The sequence below is a fragment of the Idiotropiscis lumnitzeri genome, chromosome 2, assembly GCF_059441095.1.
Source record: "Idiotropiscis lumnitzeri isolate Australia: NSW breed Sydney's pygmy pipehorse chromosome 2, RoL_Ilum_1.0, whole genome shotgun sequence".
Classification (NCBI taxonomy): domain Eukaryota; kingdom Metazoa; phylum Chordata; class Actinopteri; order Syngnathiformes; family Syngnathidae; genus Idiotropiscis; species Idiotropiscis lumnitzeri.
In genome coordinates this window covers 5893988-5903058 of record NC_142392.1, presented here as the reverse complement: position 1 = coordinate 5903058, position 9071 = coordinate 5893988, and the positions used below count along the sequence as shown (strand labels likewise).

The window sequence follows — 9071 nt, the reverse complement described above, 5'->3', positions numbered from 1 at the left end:
GCTGTGTGGCCCTCAAAGGCAGCATTGGACTCATTCTTTCGGATTTCTGCCACAAAGCGAGACTTGACTTTTGGGAGTGAGTGTGAAGAAGCAAGAAAAAAAAACACAGTATATGCAACAGAGGTATTTTTATTACATTATAATAATTTCTTACATGCACACCAACTTGGCTAAGCATGGCTTTCTAATTAATATTGCATTTGTGGAATATGAATTTTCATCAATCCCTCCATTCTCTTCAAATGGGACATATTTGTCACGCCGTTGTTTCCACAATGTGGCACTCACTATCAACTACTGTAACTTACTGTACCCTTAGTCTTCAATTTGTTCGCTGCCAAATACAATGTCAACATTTTTTGTTGTGTTTTTAGTGATTTGTTATTTGAGTGCTCAGTGTTTGGTCTCCCATGTGAAATTGAAACCAAGAAACTATGCTGAAGTGAGTTGAAGAGATTCATGTAGTGCTTCTTGTGGCACCCATTAACTATTGTAAATCGTCATAATGCCAGATTTTCCCTGGCGGAACACTGTCGTAATTATTTAAAAAGTCTCACACAAGCAAATTATCATACTTCCGTCCCAAACAGGCCTTTTTCTTTTGTTCACATTTATTTGGTTGCACTTACTATACAAGATTGGATTAGCTATACATACATTTACATTCATACGTCACAAATTCCCCTTGAATCCGTAGAACATCATACTCATGATGAATGTATGGCTATATGTTTTGTTGGCAGCAATAAATCAACAGTTGTGTAAAATATGGCTGCTTCCACATTATTCTAACACACTGCCTGCGTCCATCTTTATGTAGTCAACGTGCACAAACCATTTCAACAACAGTTTAAAATCAAGTAACGAAATTAAAAAAAAAAAACACTGCTGAATTATCTTACAAATATTACGGCCATGGGACAGAGCCAGTCTTCAATATAGTCCAGGCTCGGATTTCATAGTGATGCTTACATCCATGTTATAATTATGTTTCCGGGTCATAGTACCTCTTTTTCATGGCTCTGTATTTCTTGAGGAAGTAGAGGGCCTCCAGCTCCTTGATGACAAACTCTCCCCGTCCCACGAGCTTTTTGATGTGCTCGGGGTCCGTCACATCTTTATTTTTCATGAAGGCCGATTTGAGGCGCTCTCGGAAAAAGGCTGATCCCTCCGGATAGTCCCGACCGAGATACAGCAGCTTTTGGACAGGACAAAAACAACATTTGAGGAAAACAATCTGGATTTTTATGGCGTATTAATACTCCAACAGGAGATATTTAATTATTCTGAAAACGTTTGAAACTAAATATGTTCATTCACATTACAAATATTGTACCTATATTATTCTAAATGAGAAAACAGTTTTGTTTTTATTATCTAAGAGTAAAGAATTTACACATTAATGAAAAACATTTCCTTTATCAACTTCTATGGATGATGATGCAAATAAATTCACGGGGAAAACTTTGCTGGCCAATAATTTTCCATTTTTTTATTTCATGGTAACTAAACCAAATCTCATATGTTTGTAAGGGGCGGGGCAAAACTTTGAATGCATGACTCCAAAAGTTCACTTACATTTTTGTAAAGTCTAATAACTTGACCTCGAAGTGGGTTGGCCATGTGAGAAGTGGGGTGACACCCCTAAATCGAAAAGGATAAGTCAGAAAAAACATTTAATTGGAGCAAGAAAAAACCAGAGAAGGACTGAACGACCACAGTAGGTTAGCTTGAGCTAAGTAATAGCACATAAGCAAACTTCTAAATACATTGCATTCAGTCTGGCACAATAACATGTTGAAACAATGCTAAGCAGATACATACACACGTCGGTGTGTGGGTTTGATAGCTGTATAAAACCCAAATTAAGTGATAATGGAGAGGAATCGTCCTTGTAGTAGAGGCGGTCGAACAGCCTGCCGTACGTCGTTCCTAGTGTCGTAAATTACAACAAGTACTGACGTAAAACATCTTTGCGCCTACAAGTACCGTTTTTAAGTGTAATTAATGTTCCATCGCATTTTAATTTTTGTATTACACTAAAATGTTGTCAAATGGGTAATGTTGAACAAAAGTGTAATTTGATGGGTTTTATTTTTATTAAAATAAAATGCAATAGTATGCCGTCATTCTCAAGGTGCATTTTAAAGATAACCACTTTTTAATGAATAACTAAATTTATTAAAAGTCCCCTTGCACAATTTAGTTGACGACATATCTATGTTATCATGCTGTTTCGCTGCTCCGTCCGGTGTTACGTATTTATTTTTGTGAGTCGGTTGCCATGGAGATCTGACCGTCCCCGTAACAGTCGAATTCGGTAACCAACGATCAGAGAGAAAAGGCTGTTTTATTATATTTGCATTTTATGGCCCAGTGTGAAAGCTTAGTTGTGTTGCTAGTTGGGTAATTACTTGTTGACTATCTAAAACAATTTCTTTAAAAATAGGCCCCCACTGAGTCGTCATGGTGAGTGTATGTCATTAACAATTCTCTGCACACATCTATACTGCAAGTTCTAATATTTCTATTTCATCCTGGAATTACATGGTTTGTGAATATCCTTCATTAAAAAAATATTGTCCCATCTCCTGTGACTGAATGAAAGCCTCCCAAGAAAAAGGTAATACCAAGTGTCAATTTTGCCTTTGAGACTTTTAACTGTGCATGAACGCCTCTTCTGTCATCAACACACAGTTACAAAGCCACCTTCTTAACAAAAGACTTGTAGAATGTCATTTTTTGCTCTTTTCAAGGGTAAAAAGGGCCCCAAATTGACCAAAGCTGAAAAGGCGCGCTTGAAGCTTGAGGAGGAGCAGCGAAGGTTGCGAGAGGAAGGTTGTCAAACACCTCCTAGCTTCCTAATAAATGCATGAAAGTGTCCATGTGTGATCAATTATTTTGGTGTGCAGAGGAGGCCCGGATTCAAGCGGAGCGAGAAGAACAGGAAAGGTTGGAAAGGCAAAGAAGGCAGGAAATTTTGGACAAGCTCGAGGCGAAGGTATATTAATGACATAGCTATGTCGGCTTTGCTAAATAACCGACTGTCTTGTGTTTGCTTAAAGGACAGCAAACGCAGGGGCCGTGAGTGTGGAGAGCTACGCTCTCTTCTGGCAAAGAATTATTTCGCCGTGATGAAATATAAAAATGATGCCGCACAAATGTCCAAGGTACAGTGGAAAAACAAAAAAAACAAAAAAGATTCTACACACCCCAGTTCAAATTGTATTTTTTATTTGACTCAAGTCGCCACTGCCTGGTCACAAGATTCAACGTTTGGTACCCTCTTAAATTAATTGGAGTCATTTGTGTTCACACAGTGGGAGAAATACATGCAATGTAGTGACATTCCGGATCCGGCAGTACAACAAGATATCAACACGTTCATCAGCTTGTGGAGGGACGAACCGGAGTGCAGCGTAAAAAACGTGTTCAAGCAATGTAACGTCGCTCTACAGGTCTGCATCTATTTTTACGATCACTACAATGTCCCCTTTTTATTTAAAGCAATTATTGTGTCCCTGCCAGCTCATCGAAGAACTGGAAATGCTGCTCAGGGAGGTAACCGATGAAAGCTACATCCCCAAATACCACGAAGCACTCGTACATCTGCAGGACTTTGTCTACGCCAAGATTCTCAACACCAGCATGGAGATCCTCAAGGTGCACTCTGGCCACTCAAGTCTTATTCTCAAAAATACATGCTACATAAATGGTACAGTGGGCTTTACATTGATCCAAGGGGGATCCCAAATCACATCATGATTCAGTTCTGAAAGCGTACCTAATAAAGTGAGTCTGGTCTGTCAAGGGCGCCAGCAACTGCATTGACACGGAGACGGGCAACATGCAGGCTGTGATTAAAGACGATAACACCACGGTGTGCGTGTGGGCCAACCTCATGAGGAAGGCGAGGTACTGAGCGGAAGGTCGCCGAGGAGGGTCGAATACTTTTTTTCTGGATTCATCGACAGTATTTGTGTGACAGGTTTAAATGTTTGACCTTCAAGGAGGTGGGCATGGGCTTCGAGCTGACCAAGCAGCTCGCGATGAGCAACATTGCCCTGCGGATCCTTCACACCAGCTACGACCACTTGTCCACACTCTCCAGGATGACCCACATGAAGATAACCGTCACCCCTCCCGGGTACGTCAAATCCCCCTCAAAACTATCGAGAATTCTTACATTTATGCGGTACGCAGGTTGCTCACCGTTTTCGAGGAGGTTCCGCCAGAGGTAACGGAGGAGGATGCTGACGAGGCGAAGGAGACACAGGAGGAGACGGAGGAGGAGCAGGAGGCGGAGCCTGCCGAGGAGCAGGAGCAGGAGCAGGAGCAAATCGCGGAAGAGGAAGTCCCGCCAGCTCGGGAGTCCGAAGAGGCGAAGGTTAGGCCACGCCCTGCCACATACATCCTAAAAAAGTCAAAACAAAACATTGATTTTATTCAATTCAATTTTTTAATGGAGCCTTCAGAAAGTCAACTTTCAGGAGGCGGTATCCATGCAGAGGATGGAGATAACCAGATCATCACGCAGGTGGAGGTCGTCGCAGGTAAGCCTGAGTCATTTCGGATCCCAAAGCACATCGTCAGAAACAAAGGAACCGTAGCGGCCCGTTTTTGTGATGTAGCCCAAGGTACAAAGAAATACTTTTTATGGATGGAAAAGGAAGACGGCAAAGGGACCATGTTCAGCCGATGTGAACACATTTTGAAAGAGCAAACTGTTGCAATGAAACAGTTTCAAGAAAAAATAAAAATAGGATACACTTTCAACGAACTGTCAATGGTTCTTGTGAGAAAAAAACAAACATTGCCCTTATTTGTATACTTTTTGTGTCCACTTTCCGGGTCCCACGATGAACCTTTTGTGTGTTTATGTTCTAAATAGTTTATCAAATGCGGCTTAAAAAACTGTCGTGTGAAAATTAATTTGCATGTCGGTAACAATTGGATCTTGAAAGATACAAACGTCGCATTTTTTCTGGCAGTGTAAAAATGTCGGGTTCTCTCACCTTCCGTCCAGACGACGCGACTCCACCGCCCCCAGAGGAAGACCTGATGTTTTACGGCGAGGGCGTCGAGGCGGTGGACTTGAGGAAGTTCACGCCTCTGGGTGGAGTCTTCTACTACGAATTGTTCCACCTCCCGTCACAATCTCATCACGTCAAGGGCTGGGAAATCCAAAAGGTGGATCAAAACATGACAATTCAAATCTCAGGATGATCGTTTCCACAGATTATGACTTGAAGTGTTTTCTAGATGTCGGAAGCCAAGTTGAAAGTTTTCCAGTATATTCCAGAGAAAACGGAGGATGAGGAAGCTGCCTGCCCACTTGTGGGTTTGTCTGTGAGGCTTCCTGACACGGTGATCTTCCTGGAAACCCCTCGAGTGGGTCGCTGGGATGCAGAAGGTATGGAATGATGGCCAACGTGTCCTATTTGAGTCATTTGCAAAGTTGGCGACGACGGCTGGCACGGGAAAAAAAAAAAAAAAAAACCCAGAATCCAAGAAGCACAGTTTAGTTGAAATTTGAAAGTTCTGGCAGTGGCAGTTCTAGGGGGTGCCACAAGGGGGCCACGCCCCCCTCAGCTTAATTGCAAAAATGTTTAATTCCGTCTTACTTCTCTGATCTTAGCCAAATATTGGCGGATGGACGGAATCAGCGACTTCTCTTACCAAGAGCATGCGCATGAGGAGGGCGAAGGGGAGGAGGGAGAGGTGGTGGAAGAAGAGGAAGAGGTGGGTGGGGTGTCAAAAATCTCCTTCAAGATGGACTCCTTCTACCCCTTCGTGTTGATGCAGCACACCTACGCCAACTTTCCCTTCCGGAGTTGGGAGCTGCGCCCGCTGGGCAAAGACTCGGCTCTTTTCAGCATCCACGGGGCGCTCATGGACCTCAGCATCACCATCCAAGTGGGCATCGGAAAACGCTGAGGAGGACACAGAGGGGAGTTTGTGACGTGGTTTGTGTGTGTCCGATTTCCAGGGGAATCAGTGCATGTTGCAAACCGAGCGAGAGGTGAGCCTGGCGAACCTTTTCGGAAAGTGGATGAGCGCGGCCGACTTGCAGCAGGCCATGGTCAAGGCGGGGCTTAACGTCTTTGTCAACGAGCACACCGAGAAGTTTGTCACTTCCTGCCGCAAGGTCCACCATCTTACATCATCGCCTACGGCAAAACAAAAAGGCTTTGACACTGTTAGATTTGTCGTTTGGGAAACAGCATAATCCAACATATTCGATTTATTTAGCATTTTTTCCTCAGAAAATGTGTTTAATTAGAATTAAAAAAGAATAATTTATTCAATAATTGAATTTTTTTTATTTAGTATTTTGATCATTATAATTTTTAAATACATTTCAAATTGTTTTATTTGTCTTTGTTTAATTCGCAAAAAAAAGAGCAAATAATTTGATGCAATTCATTTTTTGAAGTAGAATTTACATTTTAAAATGCGAATAGCTGATTATTAAAATACAAAGAAAATGCTTTAACATTGTAATTAAATCAAATAATTTTTCTGATTTATCAATTGTAAATATGACAAAATATTGCAAATTATACAAGAGTAATTTTTTTCACACAATAATATTTTAAAGACAATAAAACATGTATTTAACTCAACTAATTGCAATGAAATTAATTCTGAACCAAATAGAAAAATGTTAAATATTTTTCTTGTAAAATTATTTGACATGAAAATGAAAAATAATTTTCTTGTAAATTTTTCCACATCACATTTTATCCCTCTCTGTTTTTTTTCTTTTAAACTTTATCTGCAAATGACCTAGTCTACCAATTTGTTTTAAAAATGAAGCCTCCCTTTAGCACAAGCATGCATCCCACTTGAATCTTAAAATACAGCATTAACACCCACAGTAACTTTTTTCTTTCCTGTTAAAATGACTTTTGCACAATCGGGTTCACAATCTAAAACTCGCCGTGGCTTGTTTTGTCTGAAGGACCCGCTTCGGGAACACGTTGCCTATGAACAGATGGCGCTGTTCGCATCAGTCTGCACCTTCTCATGGAGCAAATGGAACGCCGAATGCGGTCCAGAAAATATTGTCATCAACGTGAGTCCTCTAAAAAAAAACGGAATCGTCCATTTTGTAATCAACAACTTCCAGGAGGTCGGTGGACATTTTGACCGAACGCAATTTTGTCAGGTCTGCGAGTACCAAGGCCTCGACCCGGCACCCGAAGACTTGCGGAGTCTCTACCTGGTGTCGCCTCAGAGATTCCAGAAGCTTGAGATAACCGAAACGAGCGAGGTTTTCTGCGCAGACCACCATCCCGACAGCGAGTTTCACTCCACCTTCATCCACATGATGCAGGACAACATGAGTCCCGAAGGGATAAGTCGAACCCGAGAGGCCCACTTCCTCTTCGTGGACACAGTCCAGAGTCTGTTCTGCGCCACCAGGCCGCTCATGTTTTGCTAATCCTGCGCGGAATAAAACACGTTACGTTCCATTGTAGGTTTGGCTACTTTATTTATGCAAAGTTTCAAGCATCTTTGGGACATACAAAAGTTTGAAAACGGTGACAACCACAGCAAAAGGAAGAAAACAATTTGGGTGTCACAGTTCAATAAATTCACACATCACTCACTCCAAAAGCAGTCATAAATAATTTTAAAAACACTTAAAATGTTTTATTACCAGTGTTCATTAGCTTCAAAAAGTTTAAAAAAAAAAAAAAAAAAAGACAACATGAATAGAAGAGCAGTTACCTTGAAGTGCGTTACGTGGATTTAAAAAGCTGTCCGTGAACAAAAGCACTGTGATATGGTTCAAAAGATGAGCGCTAACTATTGAAAGCGACCAAATTGAAAGGTAATCAGCGCCGCACCCTCTTATGAACACAGGCGTACACGCGGAGACGCAGACTAGCTTGGCAAACGTGATGGATCAAATCTGCAGTTATGAAACCCCGCCCCCCCCCCCCCGACCCTTCTCCCAAAAGCGTGGTTGAGGAATCTTCAGACTGTTTTTCCTCAATCCACAGCTGACGGGCAAATGTGGCGAAGGCCGACCGACGGCTGTAGCACCATCCACCCTAGGTCCAAATATGAGGCAGGAGGGCTAAACCGGGGGCCGTCCGTTGTGCCGCAGGCCCGCGTAAGGCCAGAGCAGCTGCTGGATGGTCATCCAGGAGTCCCCGGTTCCCACGGGGGCCGCGTCCACTGCGGGCTGCATCACCAGGCTGGCCAACAAGGCCAGAAGACCTGACGAGGAGACGCCGTTAGCACTTACACGCCGTTCATTTTCAATACGCATATACAGTTGGGTCAAAATAACCCAATTGGGGTTAGAAAGGGACTGACGCTAATTTGGTGGTACCAGTACCACACTTTGAGAATGATTGGGCTACGTCAACTGCTTACCGACAAGGACGAGCACCATGGCACACCAAAGCCAAAGCCCCCCGCTGCCCCGGGCCACCGCGGCCGCCGACGCCCGGGTGGATGTTAAGCTATGCGCTAGAGATTGCGATAATCCCTGGTCAGAAGACGCCGGGCTGGATGAGGAGCTGGGACTGGATGGGATGAGGAGAAGCCGAGTTTAGTTCAAGGAGAGAATAACGTGTCAAAAATGGGATGAGGAATGACGACATGGAGAGCGGAAAGCTAATCCGACGCAGTCGAGAGATTGATGACGGCGGAATGGAGTGCTCCGCAGGAAGCATGCGAAAAGCGGGAGAAAATGTTGCCAGGGTTTGTTGGGAGTGATGCTTCAAAACACTTGATTATGAGTCAGGATTGCAAAGTGGCACGCATGAATTTGCATGCATTTCAGCCCACTGTTCTCACTTCGCCATACTGGACACTTACAGCATGACAAAGAGCTCATCCTGACTTCTGAATGAGGAGGAAAAGAGGAAAAGAGAGTTGAGATTTGTTTTTGAAACAACATTGGATAGTTAGCGGACAGACTGCATACGGAGAGAAGAGACGAGACGCCACAATGTCTCCAATGCTGAAAGAGCAGAAATGATAATTCAGTCAAGAAAGGGCCAGCCCACAACAACATGGAAGACTTTCATCATTTATCGAAAAATCCCAAT

General features: G+C 43.0%; 3 protein-coding genes and 1 long non-coding RNA gene across 4 annotated transcripts in view; 1 reads left to right on the top strand and 3 right to left on the bottom strand.

Moving 5' to 3' along the window:
* Positions 1-111: 111 nt before the first annotated feature.
* lyrm5a (LYR motif containing 5a) lies at positions 112-1885 on the bottom strand. The gene is made up of 3 exons (XM_088288231.1): positions 1825-1885; positions 1579-1644; positions 112-1198 (listed from the first exon to the last, which is right to left on the bottom strand). The coding sequence occupies exons 2-3, from the start codon at positions 1621-1623 to the stop codon at positions 986-988; spliced, it is 258 nt and encodes an 85-aa protein (XP_088144357.1). The 5' UTR covers positions 1624-1644; positions 1825-1885; the 3' UTR covers positions 112-985.
* Positions 1886-2385: 500 nt separating this feature from the next.
* dnai7 (dynein axonemal intermediate chain 7) lies at positions 2386-7447 on the top strand. The gene is made up of 17 exons (XM_088288975.1): positions 2386-2469; positions 2609-2623; positions 2757-2838; positions 2913-3001; positions 3066-3170; positions 3321-3458; positions 3529-3663; positions 3812-3915; positions 3989-4147; positions 4204-4387; positions 4469-4553; positions 5027-5190; positions 5263-5413; positions 5639-5916; positions 5990-6148; positions 6965-7078; positions 7172-7447. Exons 1-17 carry the CDS (start codon positions 2467-2469, stop codon positions 7445-7447), a joined length of 2241 nt encoding a protein of 746 aa, XP_088145101.1. The 5' UTR covers positions 2386-2466.
* Positions 2961-6310, bottom strand: LOC148341452 (uncharacterized). Its single transcript, XR_015842360.1, has 3 exons — positions 6038-6310; positions 5016-5933; positions 2961-4414 (listed from the first exon to the last, which is right to left on the bottom strand). It is a non-coding gene; the product is annotated as an uncharacterized LOC148341452 (long non-coding RNA).
* Positions 7448-7478: 31 nt separating the features above from the next.
* Positions 7479-9071, bottom strand: part of irag2 (inositol 1,4,5-triphosphate receptor associated 2) — a 53012-nt gene continuing 51419 nt past the window's right edge. The window contains exons 41-43 of the mRNA XM_088287891.1: positions 8839-8881; positions 8392-8543; positions 7479-8232 (exon numbers count right to left, since the gene is read on the bottom strand). Of these exons, the coding sequence (XP_088144017.1) occupies positions 8090-8232; positions 8392-8543; positions 8839-8881 (338 nt within the window). The 3' untranslated portion in view covers positions 7479-8089. The remainder of the gene's footprint in view (positions 8233-8391; positions 8544-8838; positions 8882-9071) is intronic.

Bases quoted from the DNA above. Each gene is read 5' to 3' on its own strand.
- dnai7 (XM_088288975.1), top strand. The intron at 5,414-5,638 runs GTATGGAATGAT...CTCTGATCTTAG, and splicing joins GGGTCGCTGGGATGCAGAAG to CCAAATATTGGCGGATGGAC. The intron at 5,917-5,989 runs GTGGGCATCGGA...TCCGATTTCCAG, and splicing joins ACCTCAGCATCACCATCCAA to GGGAATCAGTGCATGTTGCA.
- lyrm5a (XM_088288231.1), bottom strand. From the start codon at position 1,623: ATGGCCAACCCACTTCGAGGTCAAGTTATTAGACTTTACAAAAAT. The intron at 1,199-1,578 runs GTAAGTGAACTT...CCTGTCCAAAAG, and splicing joins TTATTAGACTTTACAAAAAT to CTGCTGTATCTCGGTCGGGA.